General features: G+C 40.1%; 1 protein-coding gene across 2 annotated transcripts in view; it reads right to left on the minus strand.

Annotated features, from left to right (window-relative positions):
- Positions 1-21,426, minus strand: part of LOC144320789 (contactin-associated protein-like 3) — a 197,480-nt gene that overhangs the window by 60,202 nt on the left and 115,852 nt on the right. For both annotated transcript variants that reach the window (XM_077909755.1, XM_077909750.1), the window contains exons 9-11: positions 19,537-19,683; positions 11,048-11,219; positions 2,772-2,878 (exon numbers count right to left, since the gene is read on the minus strand). In XM_077909755.1, coding sequence (XP_077765881.1) covers positions 2,772-2,878; positions 11,048-11,219; positions 19,537-19,683 — 426 coding nt within the window. The remainder of the gene's footprint in view (positions 1-2,771; positions 2,879-11,047; positions 11,220-19,536; positions 19,684-21,426) is intronic.

Here is a 21,426-nt window from a genome sequence, read left to right on the forward strand (position 1 = left end):
AAATATGGCCAAGTGTCAAGTGTGTCAAATTAGATTGGCCCCAGTCAATAGCTCACCTGGGACCATCTATTCTGATGGCCACAAGGACAATATGGATTGCTTTCCCAGACATGCTGCCACTTTGTCCACTCATGTTTAAATTTCTACAAATACATAAACATGCTCCTAACTGCCTAGAATAGTGTCCAGAGGGACAGACACCAAGTGATAACAGTGGTTACATTTGGGTTGGTCCCTCGAGGGTAGAGGAAGAAACACTAGAAAGACACCTATTCTAAATGTGAATGCACACACATTAATTGTGCACTTACACCAAACACTAGTGGCCTCTGATCCCTTACTGTGGGTTTGGAAATATCTCACCTTCACTTGGGTATACAGTTAGAGAATCATAATTAAGTCACTGTCATTATTAGACCAAAACTGAATTATTCAGGCCCAAGTTAAAGAGCCTTTATTAACACCTGTGAATTTTTAAATCAGAGTTGTTTGGAATGATGTTTAAATCAAAGTTGCTGATAACACTGTAGCAATCATCCCTTAGTTGTTAATATTCAGTAGGTATCTGCTTTGTGTTAATATTCAGTAGGTATCTGCTCTATCTTGCCAGGTGTGATGGAGAGGCACTGTAAGAGGCCACCCCCATTCCAGGCTGCAACTCTGGACAAATACTCAGCTGCAGAATTCCCAGATGTCTAGCTCCTTCCAAATAAAGAGGTGTCTTTATTTGGAAGTAGTTCTACAAGTTCTACGTGACACCTACTAGTGAATAGGTAGATGCAAGTAGAATTGCTCTGGTTGAACTTATGGGATTTTTAGGGGGCTAAGTCACCTCCCTTTGTCTTCAAGAGCCTCCTAGTTCCTTTGTGGAACCCCATGGGCTGCAGACCAGGGCTTCTCATCCCAACATGAATGCCTGTTTCCCTGGGGTTCAGTTCACATAGGTTGGATACATGACAATCTATGCTCTGCCTGGGTGAATTTTCATGTCATGCTGGTTCTCTAAAGACCCAGAGAGGGGGAAATGAGCTACAAAAGAAGGGACTCAGAAATCCGGAAAACAGTAGGGAGGTTCCTCAAAAGTTGAAACTAGAGCTACCCTATAACCCAGCAATTGCACTACTGGGTATTTACCCCAAAGACACAAATGTAGTGATCTGGAGGGGCACTTGCACCTCAATGTTTATGGTATTAATGTCCACAATAGCCAAACCATGGAAAGAGCCCAGATGTCCATCAACAGATGAATGGATAAAGAGGTGGTATATACAATGGAATATTACTCAACCATTAAAAAAATGAAATCTTGCCAATTACAACATTGATGGAACTAGAGAGTATTATGATAAGTGAAATAAATCAACCAAAGAAAGACAAATATCATATGATCTCACTCATATGTGGAATTGAAGAAACAAAACAGAAGAGCATAGGGGAAGGGAGGGAAAAATAAAACAAGATGAACTCAGAGGGGGAGACAAACCATAAGAGACTCTTAATCATAGGAAACAAACAGAGGATTGCTGGAGAGGAGGGGGTGGGGGGATGGGGTAACTGGGGGATGGGCATTAAGGAGAGCACTTGATGTCATGAACACTGGGTATTATATGCAACTGATGACTCACTGACCTCTACCTCTGAAACTATAATAATACACTATATGTTAATTAATTTAATTTAAATTAAAAATGAGAAATGTCAGCAGCAATACACAAAAAAAAGGAAAGAGTAGAATAAAAACATAAACAACAAAAGCCAATAATTAGAAAGCAATAAGGATCCCAGGGCTCCATTGTAAGCTTCTAGTCGGTAATGAAATTAGGAGTTCACAAAGTTTGGTTAGCTGTGAAATTGAGAGAGTAATTCTTCAGGAAAGAGACTGGTGTTCGAGATGGAAGAAATGGGATGGAGAGGTGGTCAAGAGTCCTGGCTGGCACCTGGCCTCTCCTTTTTCTCCAGTGTGCAGTGTGGAAAATAAAACACTTACCTTCTAGGGCAGTTTTGAGGATTAAAGGAGTTGAAACATGCAGAGAACAAGAGAGAACTAGGATCCCACAGGCACGTGGTAGGCTCCCAGTGTGTTAACCACCTCCAACAAGACTGCAAGGGATCTAAATGTTCCCATCCTGTGCTCCTCAGAAGACTCTCCTCAATTGATTTCATAAATACTAGCAATCAGTAACTCATCCTCTGTACTTTGAGAACTAAAATTGGGTCCAACTCAATGAACAGAAAAAGTAACACTATCATGCCATCTAGATTGTTTTTTTGTATTTTGGGTTTTTTTTTGGGGGGGGGTTGTTTTTGTTTTACTACTTATTTCTCATACTTATTTTCCTTTGCCTGCTCCTTTCTTTTTTTCCTGACCTATTTGATACTACATACTTCCATAAGCTGCCTTAACATCACTAGGGAATAAAATGAATGAAAAATAAACCAGCCAGGGCCACCTGGGTGGCTAAGTCGGTTGAGCATCTGACTCCGGATTTCAGCTCAGGTCATGATCTCAGGGTCATGAGATAGATCCCAGTATGGAGTCTGCTTGGGATTCTCTCTCTCCCTCTCCCCCTGCCCCTCCCCTCACTCTCTAAAATAACTAAATAACTAAATAAATATGACAACAATTCATCTCTAAAATACTTCCTGGTTTTTGTGGTTGCTTTTTAGCACATGGTTGCACAGGTACAGACACATATACACCAAATCATGAAAAGGAAAACACCTGCACAGAAATCAGAACAGAAAGGTAAACAGTGAGGGGTGAGGCTTACAGGAATGGCAAGTGGCGCCTGTGTAGCCAGTGTGTGCGCAGTCACAGGAGAAGGTGTCCCAGGACTGGGAACATTCGCCCCCGTGTTCACAGTAGCTGGGCAAACACCTGCAATAAAACAGATACAACTGCTATTTCCCACATTCGGTCAGGAGAAAGTGTGTATCTTAACATTAACCTGTAACAGTGAAAGATGGTACTGATGGCTTGAAGAGAAAAATGATACCATGAACAAAACTTGTTGGGTCTGTCAAGAAGGGGGTTCCTAATGCAATACCCACTATAGACAAAGAAACACACTAAATGTTACCAGTTGTCATGTACTGACAGCAGATAAATTTTCTACATATCACATTGTACCCAAAAAAAATCTCTTTCTTTTTCACAAATAAGGCAAGATCAGTTCCATCCATGATCAGAGACAAACTGCTAGCAATGGCCACAGGCACTTACTTCACTTGTTTCCCTCCCTGCTTTCATGTTCCTTGCAGTGAGACCTGCAGATTCTTTCACAGAGAGGGACAGCCTACTTCAATCTGTTTTGGTCTTAGGACCTGCTCTGACAAATGGAGCGTTAGCAAACTGATATTTCAGAGGCTAGAAAAGTGTCTAGGAGGCAAAAGACCTGTATCCAGAAAACTGTAACATATTGATGAGAGAAACCGGAGATGACACAAACCAAAAGAAAGACATGCTATGCTCATGGGTTGGAAGAATTAATATTGTTACAATGTCCATACTACCCAAAGCAATCTATCTATTGAATGCAGAACCTATCAAAATCCCAATAGTACTTTTCACAGAATTAGAACCCCCCCAAAAAAATCCTAAAATTTGTATGGAACTACAAAAAACTCTGAATGGTCAAAACAATCTTGAGAAAGAAGAACAAAGCTGGAGGCAGGAGTCTAGATTTCAAACTATACAACAGAGCTATAGTAATTAAAATAGGATAGTACTGGCACAAAAACAGAGACAGAGATCAATGGAATAGAAATGAAAGTACAGAAATAAATCCATTATTATATGGCCAATTAATGTATGGCAAAGGAGGTAAGCATATAAAATGGTTAAAAGATAGTCTCTTCAATAAATATTGGAAAAACTGGACAGCCACATGCAAGAGAATAGAACTGGACCACTTTCTTACACCATACACAAAATAAACTCAAAATGGATTAAAGATCTAAATGTGAGACTTGAAACCATAAAACTCCTAGAAGCAAACATAGGCAGTAAACCCTTGCACGTCAGCCTTAGCAATATTTTTCCTAGATGTCTCCTCAGGCAAAGGAAACAAAAGCAAAAATAAACTATTGGGACTACATCAAACAAAGAAACTTTTGCACCTTGAAGGAAACCATCAACAAAACGAAAAGGCAACCTTTTGAATGAGAGAGGGTATTTGCAAATGATATATCCAATAAGAGCTTAATAAACAAAATATATAAAGAATTGATACAGTTCCACACCAAAAAAAAACCCCAAACAAAACAAAGAACAAATTAAAAAATAAGCACTGAATCTGAACAGATGTTTTCCTAAAGAAGACATATGGATGGCCAACAGACACATGAAAAGATGCTCAATATCACTCATCATCAGGGAAACACAGGTCAAAACCATGATGAGATATCACCTCACTCCAGTCAGAATGATGAGTATCAAAAAGACAAGAAAAAGCTAGTATTAGAGAGAATGTGGTGAAAGGGAACCCTTTTGCACTGTTGGTGGGAATGTTAATTGGTGCTTCAACTGTGGAAACAGTGTGAAACTTCCTCAAAACAGTGAAAACAGAAATATATGATCCAGTAATTCCACTTCTGAGCAGTTATCCAAGGAAACCAAAACATGAATTCAAAAGGATATATGCACCCCTATGTTTATTATAAGCATTATTTACAATAGCCCAAACATGGAAGCAACCTAAGGACTCATCAATAGATAAATGGATAAGGAAGATGTGATATATATACACAATGGTACATCACTCAGGCATAAAAAAAAAAACGAAATTTTGTTATTTGATACAACATGGATGGATCTAAGAGGTATTATACTAAGTGAAATAAGTCCGATGGAGAAAGACAAGTACCATAAGATTTCAGTTGTATGTTGAATCTAAAAAAAAAAAATGAATAAGCAAAAAACAATACAAAAGAGAAAGAGGATCACTAATAGGAGAGCAAACCAGTGGTTGCCAGATGATGGGGAGAGGAGAAGGACAAAATATGTGGAGGAGATTAAGAGGTACAAACTTCCATTTATTAAATAAGTGACAAGGATGAAGAATACAACATAGAAAATAGAGTCAATAGTACTGCAATAAGTTAGTGTGGTGACACATGGTAACTATACTTTTTAGGGTGAGCGCTTTATAATGTATGTAATGGCTGACTCACTATCTTGTACACCTAAAACTAATAAAATATGTCAACTGTATTTCAATTAAAAAATAAAAGAATTTAAAAAGTTAACTCAAGGGGCACCTTAACTGTAGTCAGTTAAGCATCTGCCTTCAGCTTAGGTCATGACCCTGGGGTCCTGGGATCGAGCCCTATGTCAGGCTCACTCGTGGAGAGCCTGCTTCTACCTCTCATCTCTGCTCATGCTCTCTCTCTCTCTGTCTCTCAAATAAATAAAATCTTTTTGAAAGAAGTTAACTAAAGTTAGATCATAGACCTAAATATAAAATACCAAACTCTTAAACTCCCAGAATATAACACAGGAGAAAATCTAGCTGACCTTGGGCTTGGCGATGACTTTTCCGATATGGTCTATGAAAGAAAAACTGGAAATTTGGACTTCATTAAAATTCAAAACTTCTCCATTATGACACTGTTAAGGGAATGAGAATTCAAACCACAGACTAGGAGATGGTCTTTGCAAAACACACATCTGACGCAGGATTGATATCCACAATATAGGTAAAATTCTTTCAAGATTCAACAATAAGGGCAATGAACAACCAATTAAAAACTGGGTCAAAGATGTGAACAGATGACTTATAAAAGAAGATTAACAAGATGGCAAATACACATATGAACACATGCTCAATATTATTAGTCATTAGGAAAGTACCAATCAAAACCACAATGACATGCCACTTCATACCCCCAGAGTGGCTATAATCAAAAAGACATAGTAACAGATGCTCACAAGGAGTGGACCCTTCTACATCATCATTGGGAAGTAAAATGGTGCTTTGGAAATCAATCTGGAAGTTCTTCGAACAGTTAAACACAGAGTCACCACGGACCTAGCAATTCTGCTCCTAGGTACATGCCCAGGAGAACTGAAGACATAGGTCCACACAAAAACCTGTACATGAGTGTTCATATCAGCATTATTCATAAGAGTCACAAAGTAGAAACAACCTAAATGTCCATCAAATGAGGAATGGATAAAACAAAGGTATTATATTCTTTCAAAGAAATATTATTCATCACAGCTTTGTTATTAATGTAGAAAAGAAGATCCACATCAACTTCAAGGTACGTTACTTGGGTCCTGACAAGTCACATTGCCTCTCTTGTTTATATAGCGAAAGCTCTCAATATAGTCCCTCGAAAGCCTCATACATTTGCAGGATCTGTGTAACTATTCATTATCCTCTGGATCTCAATGCCTATTTCTTTCAAGGAGTCAAAGGAATGGGTAACTTTGGGTTACTTCTACTCTATGCACAGCATTCTTTTTATATTTGGGAGAAAAATGCTGGAAATAAGCCCAATTTCTTTCAACAGACACATATAAACACTCTCCTGCTGTGTCTTCTGGCATTTGAGTGGAAGACACCTGATTATTTGCCAAGAACTAGAAGGTGAGCTTCTTGGAAGAATAGAATGATGTCTCTTCACCTCCAAGGATTAGAGGGCAGGTCAGTCTGCATCCAAGCCATTCCCTTAGTGACTGTTGTCCAATGTCCTTGGCTCATTTAGGGCAGCTTCCTTGACTCTACACACCTGAGGTCAGTTTCCTCACCCCCAAACTCCTGCCTTCCTGGCAGGACCCAGAATGCACATGGAGGCACCAGCAATAGTAAGAAAACTAAAAATGGCAGCACACCCCCACGTGTGTGAATGTGCAGACACACCAGTGTGAATCTTAACCTGACTTGAATACTGCTCCACTGCCACAGACCTGGGATTGGTGGGAACCACACTCCAACATGCTGGCTATGATTACATGCAGATGAGGTGAGCTCAGTCTATACCAGTTTCTTTGGGAAGGGAGGTTACGAATCCTACACATCGTGCATGGGCCAGCTCCCTCCCAAATTTAGGCAAGATGTTGGCTAGAATTGATACAGAGGAGAGCAATCAGGATTGGGACAGTGCTTAACACCCTGACCTCTAAAAAATTGTTATGAGAATAGACTTTAGCAGAGAGGATAGAGCCAATTCAGGGAACCCATTGGGTACTTGCAAGACCATGGTGGGTAAAGAGTGCCTGGACTTAGAGCAGGAAAGTTGAGGATTTATGGTAAAAATCTGGGTGGGACAAAGGATACTATGAAGCATTTGGTGAATGGGCTAGGGTCTCATTCCTGAAAGATGGAATAGAAACAGGATCTTCTTCTCTACATTGAGTGAAAAAGAGATCCTTGCTTTGAGATGGAGGCTTGAGGAGATGTCATGTTACAATTCTTCTCAGCTTTAGGATTTTGTACTTCTATGATTCCCAAAATATCTTAAGATCTAATAACTAAACTTCTTGACTCTGACCCTCCAAAAATCATGCTTCTCCTCCATCACTATTCCATTGAGTGGTGATACCACCCTTTACCCAGCTGTCCAAGCCAGAATCTAAGGGTCATCCTGCCATGTCCCTCTCCATCACCTCACAGTCAAGCAGCACACCAGTTTGTGATTCTGCCCATCAAACACCATGTAACTCACCCACATTCTTCTCCTCCCTACTTCAGGCCATCATCCCTTCTCATATGGGTAGGCAATCCCCTACCTGGTCTCCCAGTCACACATCCACTCTCTGTGGCCCACACCCAAATCATCTTGCCTCTTGTGTGCAGTATTGCTTAACTGCACAAGTGGCTTCCTAGCGTGAAGCCCTCAGTGATTTCCCAGGGAACCTTAGATCAACGTCCAGATTTCAAGTCAGACCTCTGTGGTGTAACTCCTGCCCAGCCAGACAGCTCCATCTCTCACCATCCCCTGCTCCTCCTCCTGAGACCCCTAATTTCTACAGCAGTCATGCTCAAACAGGCAGACTTAAGGCTGCACTTTGGGCTTGGGTATGTGGCTGTACCTTTGCTGGATGTCCAGCCTCATTCACTTAACTTACTCCCCTTCTACCCCAGAGTAGGTGTCTCTCTCTTCTCTGACAGCCCTGCCTCATCCCAGCACAAATTAGGTGCCCTTCCCACATGTCTCCAAAACCCCCTAAAACTTCCACTTCGGCCTATTTATCTTCTCTAAAAAACAACACATAGAGTGCATGTTGTTGTATTCAACATCTAGAAGATTAAAGCTGGCTAAATTCCACAGAGGTGGAAAAAGTGGCCCCATTAGTACAGTCCATACCTCGAGGTGTTCAAGGTGGCATTTCTGTGACCCTAAAAGAAACCTGTACAGAACCATGTAACCTGAGTTATATGACATGAAATCCTAATGCCCAAAACACAATTGGGGTAAGACACGATCCCTCCTCACGGCTACCTCGTCCCCGAAACCTCATTCCCAAGAACCTACCACTTTCCCTGTGTCATGGGAGCCTTGGGAGGGAGGACAGAGCACCATGTGCATGAGTCCTTGTGTGGCTCAGGAAGGCTTCCTATGTCCCCATCCAATTTCAAATATCTTTTCATAACCTGTTATACTGCTGGGCCCGGAATGCTGTTATGCATCATGAATTATTAACTCCTATGCCTGATGGATGAGAGTTACAAAATCACCTGCATTCTAATAATAAATCTCAGTTTCACCTGAGCACACCATGACGTGCTCTGACAGGCAGGGTGTGGGCTGGTGGATGGCCAGGCTCAGCACAGAGCACCTGGCAAGAGCGCGGGCATGGATGTTTGTCCTGTTCTTACAGGAATCTATTTCATGATGCAGTGAACATGGAGCTGGTAGGTAAGGCCTGAAGCACTAAGAAAGAATGAACCTTTTTCGTAGTGGTGAATAAGGACACTTTCTAGATGTTAAACCATAAAAACCATAAAAACCATAAAAAAATATAATTATTGACTGTATCAGCCAAAGTGCCGACAGCTCTTTTCATACGCATTTACAGAGTTGCCATGAACCTCAATGTCTGCTTTCAGCAGAGAAAGTAGCTTAACATCCCAGATTCTAGAAGTCTCCATCCATTGTTGGTACACATTTCTAAAGATAATTTTTAGAGGTACCTGGTGGCTCAGAGGATGAGCATCTCTGCCTCTCTCTGTGTGTCTCTCATGAATAAATCAATAAAATCTTTAAAAAATAAAAAATAAAATAAAAATCATTTTTAGGTGTGATCTGGAAAATCCATTTCAGTGACATAGATACACACACACACACACACACACACACACCATGCATACTTTGTTGTCCTTGTTGTTTTGGCTAAAAGACCTTTATGCACAAAGGGGCAACATGCATTTCTTATGTACAAGAAATATTGTGATTACGCCGTACTTTGTGAGGGAATTCCCCGGACACTACAATAAGTTCACAACTGAAATGTCAACCCAACCACTGACCCCTGACTCTCCTAAGGCACCAATGGCCATTCCCATGGGTGAAGATTGTACCCAACTTCCAAGCACATATTTCTGAACCCCCTACCAATACCACGATTCAGGATTCCAAAGCTGGCTGAAGTTATGACTTACAGATTGAAGCCAGTTCCTACGCCAGAATAAATTTCATAATCTGAAAATTGAGATTCAGAGTTTTTCGCTGCATTCTTTGAGTCTTTTTGTCCCCCTGCAAATGAATGGGATGTGAACTAAGCACATGAACATCTGCATTAAAGAAATCAAGTTTTTATGAGTTAATATTTCACGTCCTGGAATTTATGGTGTTCTAACACGCTGCCAAATTGCAATGCAACTTGTAGTTTATTGCACATGACATGGAATACCAATTAGTGTTAAATTTGGAATAGATTTACCACACAAAGCACTTCACAGAGCGTGAACTTTGAAGAGGTTGGCCACGTACGGACACATGAGGGTGTCTGGAGTATGTTCGTTTATTCAACAGCAATGTAAGGCACTCCTACTGCAGGAAGGTCAAACATACAAGGCACCGAAAAAAATATTAATGTGTTATAGCTAAGCCATCCCTTTTAGCCAGAAAAACTGAAAGTCAGGTAGCACGACAAACAAGACAATTTGAATAAAGTTGCAATGCTTGGTGATTTCAACACGCTGCTGTTTCAAAGCTTTTCTTTTTTTATTGAGGTATAATTGACTTCTAACACTGTATTAGTCTCAGGTGTACAACATAATGATTCAGTATTTGTATATATTGTGACACAATCACCACAATAAGTCTAGTTAACATCCATCACCACACATACAGTTTTTTCCTGTGATGAGGATTTTCAAGATCGACTCTCTTAGCAACTTTCAAATATGCAAAACAGTATCAACTATAGTCATTATGCTGCATATTACATCCCCATGATCTACTTATCTTATAACTGGAAGTTTGTGCCTTTTATCTCCCTTCACCCGTTCACTCATTACCTTCTTCAATGAATTGGCACTATGCTCAGTGTGAGGTAACTGGGTTCTTTCCATTCTTTCTCGTGTTTACATGACTAGAAATCCCAGAAGGTTCAACCTTTCCAAGAGGAAGAGTTACTTTTCATTTTCCACATAGAGAAGAGAGTGCGGGGTGAACCCAGCTGACCACAGGCAACTTTTGACTTACTGGTCCTCAGTGATTCATGATCTCTTTAGAATATTCCATCTGTTTTGTGCAGTGGAAGAATTTTTTAAAGTATTAAACTCATCAGTATTTACACTCATCAATAATTATGGCACCATTAACAGTAGTCTGTAAAAACTAAGTAGCCTGGGGACATAGACAAGGAAAATTCATGACAGTGCGTCTTCTAAGAAAATACCATTTGAAAAGAGCAATTATAAAATTAATGATTGTCATTTTCTTGTTTTCAATTAATTATAACTTTCCCATGCTGGATTGGCTATCAGGAAGAGAGAAGGCGCTAGAAAGAGGTGCACTCTCTCAGCGGTTTGTTTTTAACCTATTATCAAAAAATTGAAATCATGAATGCTAGAGTGACCTGGGATGGCCTTACCTGTCCATGAGGCCGCACGAGTCGATCTGGAGGTCACGAAACCTCCCCAGTGTTCCCTGCTGTACTGTGATGGGATCTACCTCCTGGTCACCAATAGAGATGAGCCTCAGGCAGCCCTGAAACCCGGCCAGGGCACCTCCACATCCAGGGCCAGAGCTGCTGTCCGGGCAGCCTGGATGGACATGGAGACACAGAAAGGAGAAGGTCAACAGTCGTGATCAAAAGAGTGCGCAGCATTTCATACATGTAAGTATAATGTCTCCTCCTGTTTGCAGATGCCTGAGGATCCTGCTTCCCCCATGGGTTAGAAGGGTCACACTCCTCGTGGATGGGGCAATGGATGCCTGAGGATAGACATTGTTGGTTTTGGTAAAGCACAGAAATAATAACAACTAGAGCCAGGCTTATGGACAGATGAGCTGAAGGTAGGATGTAAAATCCTACCAGTAGAGTCAAGGCACATTTAATTTAAGGAGAATCTAGGGGCACCTGGGTGGCTCCATCGGGTACGCGTCTGCCTTCGGCTCAGGTCATGATCCCAGGGTCCTGGGATGGAGCCCCAGAGTAGGGCTCTCTGCTCAGTGGGGTGTCTGCTTCTCCATCCCCCTCCCTCTCCCCCTGCTTGCGCATGTGCTCTGTCTTGCTCACTTTCTCTCTAATATGTCATAAAATCTTTTTAAAAAAATCAAGCAGAATTTGATTTCTCTTTTGAAAGCACAAAGAAGAAATCATTCCTTTTAGCATGACATTAAACTCTATGAACTAAAGACCGTGTGATAACAGAATCAGAAAAAAAAATCGCAGGCCTAATAGGACTTGCTAAATTTAAAATGCCTGAAAAGCAATTACGGATGTGAAATTTCCACTCTGTCCATGCGTGTGCGCGTGTGTGTGCATGCACGGGCATAGTTAAAACAATGTTTGATGATAATTGGTTAAAGAGATCTAAGAACAGTTTATACTTACATTTCTAATTGTTTCTGAATTAGGCATTTTAGTCAAATACCTTTTAACATTAACACACACGAAATTATCAAGTATCTCAATAATATGGCACCGAAAATAATGGAGAAAAATTAGCATCCCGGGCTGTTCCATGCAAAAAGAAATGGGCTTTGATTGTTTTCAATAATAAGAGTTACATTTTACAAGTTCTGCTGCATTCACTAACTGGCTTGCTGTAAATTACTGTTAAATTAATTAAAGTAAGGAGGCCAATCAGACCGTGGTGGCTCACCAAAAGCATTAGTGGCCAAGGAAAGCAAACCAGATTCTGAGTCTATAAAGGTTCTGAAATTGGAACAGCCAATCCCAGACAGCCAAGCAGGCTTTAATCTGTAGCCAACAATAATTTCCCCTCTCTGCTTCCACACCTTCTCTGTATAAGCCTTTCCTCTGGCTCTTGTCTACGGAGCACCCCTAACCACTTCTGGTTTGGTGTTGCGTGATGCGAATCAATTTTTGCTCAAATATACCCTGAAAAATTGTAATATGCCGCAGGTTATCTTTTACCATTACAAACCACGATTCAGTGGTTCATAATACAGTGGCTTTCTTTTATTCCCCTGGGTTTCCCAAGAAGACAATGCTTTTATAACAACGATGAGCAAGGACACAGCTTTGAAATCAAAATCAGAGCAGATAGGAGTTCAGAACCGCCTCCTTCCCCAGGTGTGGATCCAGCAGCATGTCGAGGGCTCTCCCATCCTCTGTTGGGCTGCCCTCTAAAGGAATCAGAGGTTCTTAGATTTGTGCCTTGCAAGATTCCCACTGCCCAGGAGGAGAATAAAAGCTCCAGGAAGAGAACACAGTCACTATAAATGCTTTTGTAACAAGCCACCATTGGGGGAAATCTGTACACATGGCCTAGTCCCCATTACATATGCACACCTCTCATTTTTTAGGATTGAGGCTGAAGTTCTTCCCAGGAACTGCCCTGGTTGCAGGGAATGGAGTGTCTCAGGATGGTATCCCTTCCCCAGGGATGGCCAGTGCCCACAGATGCACTGGAGTGGTCAGTGACCTACAGCCATTGCTCAACTGGGATGTCCCTAAAGGGCAAAGATGCCTCAAAGCTTCCGTGGGATCTTCTGAGGCTTCTGCTGCAACTGCATCCTGCCCTAATTTGTCTCCGTTCATCCTAGCTGCTCTCTCACCGCCCCCCTTCGGGAGTTGTTTTCGAGAACTAACCTCACTAAACCACAGTACACAAACCTCCCAAGCACAGAGGCAGCTTCCTGGGGGAACGCATCTGTAGCAACGTGGGATAAAATCACGAAGCATTCATTTAACTGAATACTTTATCTTTACATGCAAACATGAAAGAAGCATGACATTTTTAAAAAATAATTTAATAATTTATATTGCTTTAATTTGAAAATATTGTGAAGTAAATTTTATGCTTCCTGTGAAACTTACCTATTTTATTTCTTTGCCTGATACAATTAGGTCTCATTTACATCACTTCCAGGAGAATGTTTTCTTTTAATTTGTTAGGTACAAAGTTGTAATTATTCCTCTCTTTTAAAAAATCATTTAAAAGATCATTGTTCAATCATTTAAATGTTAAGGAATTTTTTGTCAATATTTAAGCCTGCGGTTTGAGATTGTTTTACAGGGCTCTTATTTTTTTAAATGAAATGGAATCAGTATTTTTTTAAGATTTATTATTTATATGAGAGAGAGAGAGAGAGAGAGAGAGAGAGAGAGAGAACAAGGCAAAGGAGGGCCAGAAGGAAACTCAAGCATGGAACCCCACTTGGGACTTGATCCCATGACCCTGAGATCATGACCTGAGCCAAAATCAAGAGTCAGACACTTAACTGACCAAAGCCCCCAGGTACCCATAATCTCAACATTTTACTCATCATATTCATGTTTTTCACCCCTCTCTCTTTTAACTTGTCATGAAGGTCACTGGTGTACTTTCAAAGGGAGAAGAGTAAAGACAGAGCCTCTTCTTGTTCTGCCCAACAGCTGCTAGCTTGCTGCCTAAGAATTTCCACAAAATGCACATAGTCTATCTTTCCTCTTCTTTCAGTGACCGAGGCTTTGATGCTTTGTATTCCACACAAATATAATCTAAAACCAGCCAAGGCCTGAATTAATCCAAATCAGGCCAAACCCACTGTCAGGTGCAATGGAACCTCATAAATTAGCTTCACAGAGACTCTGACACTTCAAATGTAGTGTTACGTCATAAAGAACCGCTTAGTTCTACAGTTTCCATTTACCTTTTCCTTGTTTTATATGAAAATAGGCACATTTCAGTTCGTAAAAGAATTTCTGAAAGGTTGGATATATTTGGAAGAAACCTGGTATATCTTTGTATCTTGATAGGTGACTTCTACTGACAGTGCTTAGGAACTGAGGAGATTAGGATAAAGGATCAAAAACATTAAGTTAATAAACAGTTGGGTGGAAGCACTCTTACCCTTTTCCTCCTACCTTCCCTCTCTCCAGATCACACCCCTCAAATTCATTAAAATACAATGCAGTATCTGAAGGTGCCTGGGGGGATCAGTCAGTTGAGCATCTGACTCTCAATTTCCACTCGGGTCATGATCTCAGAGTCATGAGATCGAGCCCCGTATCAGGCTTCGCACTGGGCGTGGAGCCTGCTTAAGATTCTCTTTCTCTGTTCTTCCCCACCCACTCCCGCTCATGCATGCTCTCCTTCTCTTAAAAAAATAAAAAATAAAAATTTAATAAATACAATGCAATACCTAAGTATTCCTGTAAAAGACAAAAGTAAACTGAATCTAGTGATCAAAAGGAAAACTTTCTCAAAGTGGAACTTTAAGAAGGAAAGGTCGAACTGCTAAGTGCTTCAATGCTCCAGTCATGAGAGAGAGGTCAAGAAGCAAGGGGTGTCATTGCCCAAGATGAGCCCAGACTGGGAGATGTCCATTCATCCATGCAGAAGATTGCCTGAAGCCCCGATGATAAAATGGCAGAGGGTCATTCTTCAATGACCTGATTCGGGATGGTCAGTGAAAGTGGACAGGGAATAATGCTAAATTAATGGAACACATCCATCACTACTGAAGGAGTAAGAAATTTAAGCACCTCTGAGGATGACAGAGAAATTGTCACTTTATGTCACAACACCAGAATGGGTCATGAGGTGAGGCCTCATTACAGCCATCATTGGTTCTCTGGCCTGCTAGTATCTCACACAAGGACACTCAAGAGATGAACATAACTTAATATTTCCCAACTCCATGGTGCAGGTGTGCTATTGAAGAGTACAAAGATTCCACAAAAGGAATCCAAAAAAGCTTTCCACTACCCTCACTGGCAGGCACCAAAACTCTGTGTGCAATATAGTAGAGTGAAACCGTTGTTAGAAGAACAATTTACAAACAAAGTTTAGACTGAGAAGAAATAGAAAAGGAAAAAAGGAAACCTGCAACACACAGTGTTGATCGGACATATAAAAAGGGCTGCTAATTCGTAAGAGGACCCTTTGTCGTGGAAAGAAAGCCACAGAGCCCTGGATTACACCTGCTGACCTGTCATCATTATTGAGATCATATTCTTCATTTGCTAAAGTGTCCTGGTTTGGACAATACTTTATATGGCCATCCTAACTGTAGCAGGAAGACATACTAATCTGTCTTTATGGGAAAACATTGCAACAAAATATTACTGACCACATGGTAAGTGGGAACTTGCAACTGAACCTCTATTAGGAGACACAGAAAGAGGAAGGAGAACTGGTTAGGGAGTGTCTCAGAACATGGGGTATTGATTCCCATGAATACCAAATATTGCTAAAAAGCATGACCTGGATAAAGTGAATCTCCTTGTTGATGTGATGCATATTCTGGTTCTGATGGACATTCACTAAGGAGATAATTAAATAAATAGACACTGGCATAAACAACTCTTGGGATTGGATGGAATAACTTTAACATTGACATCTATGGGTTTCAATGTTTCCACTCAATTTGAAACTGACCTTCTGCCACCCCCCACTCCTTTACCCAGAACAGAGCTGAAAAGTCCAATGGAGCATAGAGACAAGGGGCTCTGAACACGGGAGTCTTTACCTGGGCGTAAAACTTGTGAATATAGTGCATCTATTGAGAACCAAGACTCCATATCACTGGTCCTAGACCTGCCTCTCCTGATTTTCCTTGACTACAAATAATATTCATCTTTTTATGTAATATAAGTAAATTGGTGTGTTTTGGTTTTGTGTGTTTGTTTTAGCCTGGTGAGGGCATTACTTGAGTTTTTTAGATGGTACACATTCTTTTTCTGGGAAAAAAAGATGCTGTTATGTTGGTATAAAATGTAAAGTTGACTAAGTCAGTTTGAATCAGTGCCTGGAATTGTTCTGTAGGAATCAACTGGGTATTTACAGCTAAGTATGTAGAGGTCATTCTGAATTTATACATTAGTTGCAGATAATGTGCTGTGATTGCAAGATCTTACATTATTTTTGCCACTCAGTGCCAAAGTATAATTACAACCAAAAAATAGGAAAGTGGTAATGAAGAACAGTCATTATACTCTCTCATGGGATGTTTAAACTTTGTAATTCTGCTCATCTTAGGGACACTATTTGTTGTTGGAAACTCTACTAACGAGACAGTTTTTCTGCACATCAACACAATTTTATGAAAATACATAAGCAAAGCCTATTATGCTTTTTTTTCAACACACTGCCTCCAAATCTCTAGAGTCCTTTCGTAGACCAAAGGCTGGAAACAACCAAAGGTTGTTTCATTAAATTGACTATGCATATTAGGGAAGCTTGATAGTTTGTGCATAAGGAAAATTTTAAAATCGCTGGCAAGATGATTCTTGGCAGCTGTAGAAGAATATTTATAGCATTTTTTATAATAGCAAAAAAAATGAGCATGATCAAATTGGTGCTCAACAGTAAAATGGAATGGTGGATTTAATAAGTAAAACATTGTATAATATACATCAAAACCACAGGGCAGTAAAAATTAATTAAGTTTACCTATAAATATTCACAAGGTTGGATCTTGAAAACTAATATAGAACAACAATGATGGCAATAATAAAAAAACACAGAAGAATGCATACAGTAGTACACTGTTTGTAAAGTTAAAAGCAAGGCAACACAAAACACTATTGTTTAAAGTTACCTACATATATAATAGGTTATAATGGAAAGCAATACATTAATAATTACAAACTTTTGGTTGCAAAATAAGTAAGTCCTGGGGTGTAATGTACAGCATGGTGCCTACAGTTAATAATACTATATTATATATTCAAAGGTTACTAGGAGAGTAGATCTTAAAAGTTTTCATCCCAAGGCAAAAATTGTCACTATGTATGGTGATATATGTTAACTAGACTTACTGTGGGGTCATTTCCTAATATATACAAACATTGAGTCATGATGCTGTATATCTGCAACTGACATGATATTACATGTTGATTATATCTGAATTATTTTATTTATTTTATTTTTTATTATATCTGAATTAAAAAATAAAAGGACAATACAAAGATTGGTTAAAAGGGGGGCAGGGTAATACTTATCTGGGGGAATGAGGATCTAGAGGAGCCAGGAAACTTTAAAAGCATTGTAGTGTTTCATTGTGTACACTGGTGGGTGAGCCCATAAATATTCTTTCAAGAAACATTAGTTGTATTTTAAAATATAAACATATATGACATAGTAACAACTGATTCATATCACATCAACATGTAAATATTTATGGAAAGTACCTATTCTCAGGTAGCTGTGTTGTACATTCAGAACATGTAGAGTGTTCAACTATGAGAGAAGATTCTGTGGTTTTGGAAAGTACATTTCCACTTTTTAATACAAAATACCAAGTATTCTATTTTGCGTCATTAAACAACATAGCAAGGATTTTTACTTCCAATCCCTTTTAGTGCTTCAAAATCTTTTACCTTTTAAGTTATAGCTCCTGGATAAATTCTTTATTTAGTTTTGGAGGAATCTGTTCTGCAGAGCTATAAAATCCATCATAAGCATAAAGGTTTAAAAAACTATCTGGGTCAGAAATGCACCATATTTAGCAGGCAAGGAAAGCAAGCAATCCGATCTTTTAATGCTGCTGGCACTACTTATGTTCACAGTGGTGGTTGCTTTAGGGGACTTGAAAGATTAAATACCCTGATTCATGGTTTGTGTGCTTATTGTCAATTCTTAGGGAGGATTTTATACTTTCTTGTTGGGCTATCAAGTTATCTCCACCATGACTCCAAACTTATTTTGGAAAGAAACAACTATAAAATGCAAAACAGGAATAATATCAAGGATGGCTTCAAGCCAAGATTAGAAATAAGTCTTACAATTGACAGGTCTAAGCTTCAGGTGGCTCATGATTTTTCACTTGAGTGCTTCAGGAATGGAGATTCATTACCAGCAGAAGCTACCCCTCCCTGGCCGAACGGATCCTGGACAGACTCAGTCCAAGCTCTACTGAACAGGTAAGTTACAGTCTGGGGTGATGGCCTGGTGTTTGCTGTCTTGGTAAAAGTTCATCACGAAGTAGTGAGTGAAGATTAATAGCCGCTACATTCATCTCTTGCTCTGGTGTATATAACGGTGCCCTTCTGTATAGACAGCGGGCAACAAAACACTACCTAAACTTTAGGGCAACAGGCCACCGGGGGATCTCGGTGAAAGGCAGATTCACGTTCAGGAAGTCAAGGGTGCTGCATGTGCATCTGTGACAAACTTGCAGGTGATGCTGCCGCTGCTGGTTCCTGGGCCACACCTGAGGGCCTGGGATCCTCAAGAGGAGAGCAGCTGACACCATGTGCAACAATAAAATTGTCACATCAAAACCTGAAGAAAAGGTTATAAGGGTCACTTGGCATTAGGAAAATATAGCAAAGTGCTAAAAGTAAGAAAAGGAGAACAAGGACCCTCCAAGCTGCCTGCCCATTGAATCACCTGGAGAGCATTAAGAAACACATTGCCCAGGCTTTGGAACCAGATAAATCAGGACCTCCGGGTATGGAGACAGGCACTAGCATTTTTGAAACTTTCCAGGTGACTGAAGTGAAAACAAGAACCAGATCTAAAACCAGTTTTAGCAAACGCACATTTAAACAAGGCCACAAGTAGACTTGCATTTTAGGCCATAATTTATTGTCTTTGTCTGGGGTGTCTGCATGGTGCAGTAGGTTAAGCATCCTACTCTTGGTTTCAGCTCAGATCATGACCTCGGGGTAGAGAGATCAAGCCCCATGTCAAGGCCTATGTCAGGCTCTGAGCTCAGTGGGGAGTCTGCTTGGGATTCTCACTCTCTCTGTCCCTCCCACTCATGCTCTCGCTCTCCAAAATAAATAAATAAATCTTTTTAAAAATTGTCTTTGTCTGCTCAACATTTTCATTGACTATAACTCAAAGAGAAAGGTCGTTCTTCAGTATTAATCTTCATTTAAAACTGTCGGTTGCCTTAGAAGGCAGGAGCAGGAAAAAGATGGTTTGATTGCCAACAAAGCCAGTTCCTTTCACTTACCTCCCAAATAATAGGTGTCCCCTGAATCAATCTTCCCACGCAGGGAATGAGCCACAGAGGCTGCCTCACCATCCACCATCACACTCAGGTGATTTCCTTTCAACGATAAGGACACCAAATGCCACTGCCCATCACTTAATGCAGCACCTGGAGGTAAACAGAATGGGGTAAAAGAGATTCCTAAAAACTCTATAGATGCCTCAAAACAAAGCCAGTACTTGAAAACAATATGATGAAGATCTTGGATCACCTGCCAAAGACCACCATGAACTCACCTGAAACCCACCAGGTGATTTAGCTGGCAGAGGACAGTTGGGACCTCTCAGAGAGACAGGGAGAAGCTTGGGATAGATGTGGGCTTGACTGGGGGGTTCTAAAGAGGCAATGAGATCATATGGTATCCTGGTCATGTTTATCTAGGAGGAAGCGGTGAGCCTTGCAGTGAGGCTCATTGAGTAGAAGTGTGGTTGCAGAAGGTCTTGCATCTGTCCTCCCAAAGTCGTGGATGGGCCAGTCTGGTTCTAACAAAAATAATGTTTTAACAAAAATTGTGTGGTCTGTTGGGAATGTTATGGCCTATGTGCAGATGCTGCAATAGATGTATTTCACTTTCTCATCACTCAGTTAAGTCAAAAGCACAGGGAGAAAAGAAGGGAAAGAAAAAAAATCAGAATCAAAGTGGTAAAGAAGAATCGAGAATGGACATTCCAAACATTCTGCCTTGGACAAGGTAGTCTTAGTTTCTTCTAGTCCTAGGGCCTTAATAGAATAACACAACTGATCCTAAACAATCTTGAAATGATAAAATATTCTATTTTATAGAATAAAATACTATATGGCATAGGGCATACTTTACCCTTTTCTAGTTTGTCAATATTTGGGGACTGTGCAAAATTGTAAATTATAAAAATGAAAGTTTGTTTGTACTTTGTGTATTATAATTATCTATGATAATCTTGGTAGACTATTTAGAAAAAATATATCATGTATCAATATAACTCTTTAGAAAATATATTAGCAATTTAAATATTAATAAAACATGAAAATTCATCAAAAACGTAAAATTAAAAAGCAACACATTACAGTATGTGCATACACAATCACTACACAAAATCACTGTATAAAAATAGACAAAAACTGGTAGGAGATATTCTTAAATATTAACATTAACTTTTGGATAAGGGAATGCATTTGCTTTCATTTTATGTTCTTTTTCCATTTTCTGTTTTCCCAAATTTGATAGAGCACACTCCAGCTACTGTTAGGTTATTATTCTGAAAAACTATTATTAGCCCCCTATCCCCATAAAGCAGCCAGTCTCTTCAATCCATAAGACAAAATATCTATTTTTTTTCTTAAAGTGATGGAGTTAGGAATGAACACGTGGTTGGACCATTGCCCAGCAACCAACTGTGTGTGACTTTAGTGTCTCTGACAAACTTACTGGCCAGGGCTTACACTGAATGGAAATCCAATACTGTGTCATGCAGAAGACAAATCAGTAAACAGTAGGTGTGCCAAAGCTTGTTAGTTAGCAGCTACTAAATTATCTTGTCAAAGCAAATAATCCCTAAGTTTCAGTGAGTATCAATTAAGGGTTTGGTTCTTCCTCTGGACCTAGGTCAGTCGGGTCTCCTTCCTCTGTGTCCTCACTGTCTATTCGCAGAGGAATGATGCTACTAAATGGCCCCATTTCTGCCTCATGGTTGAAAAGAAACAGTTCTTGGCAGAATCTTGCAATGGTTTCTGCTCAGATGTGGTGGATGTCACTTCTGCCCGCAATCCATCAGCTAAGGCAAGTCATTCGGCCAAAGGTAAGGGATTCCTCCTCTCTGCAGGGATCACGGCCACTTTCACACCGACAGAGACACATGTTGCTTTTAAGGAGCA

Source organism: Canis aureus, chromosome 1 (assembly GCF_053574225.1).
Source record: "Canis aureus isolate CA01 chromosome 1, VMU_Caureus_v.1.0, whole genome shotgun sequence".
Classification (NCBI taxonomy): Eukaryota; Metazoa; Chordata; class Mammalia; order Carnivora; family Canidae; genus Canis; species Canis aureus.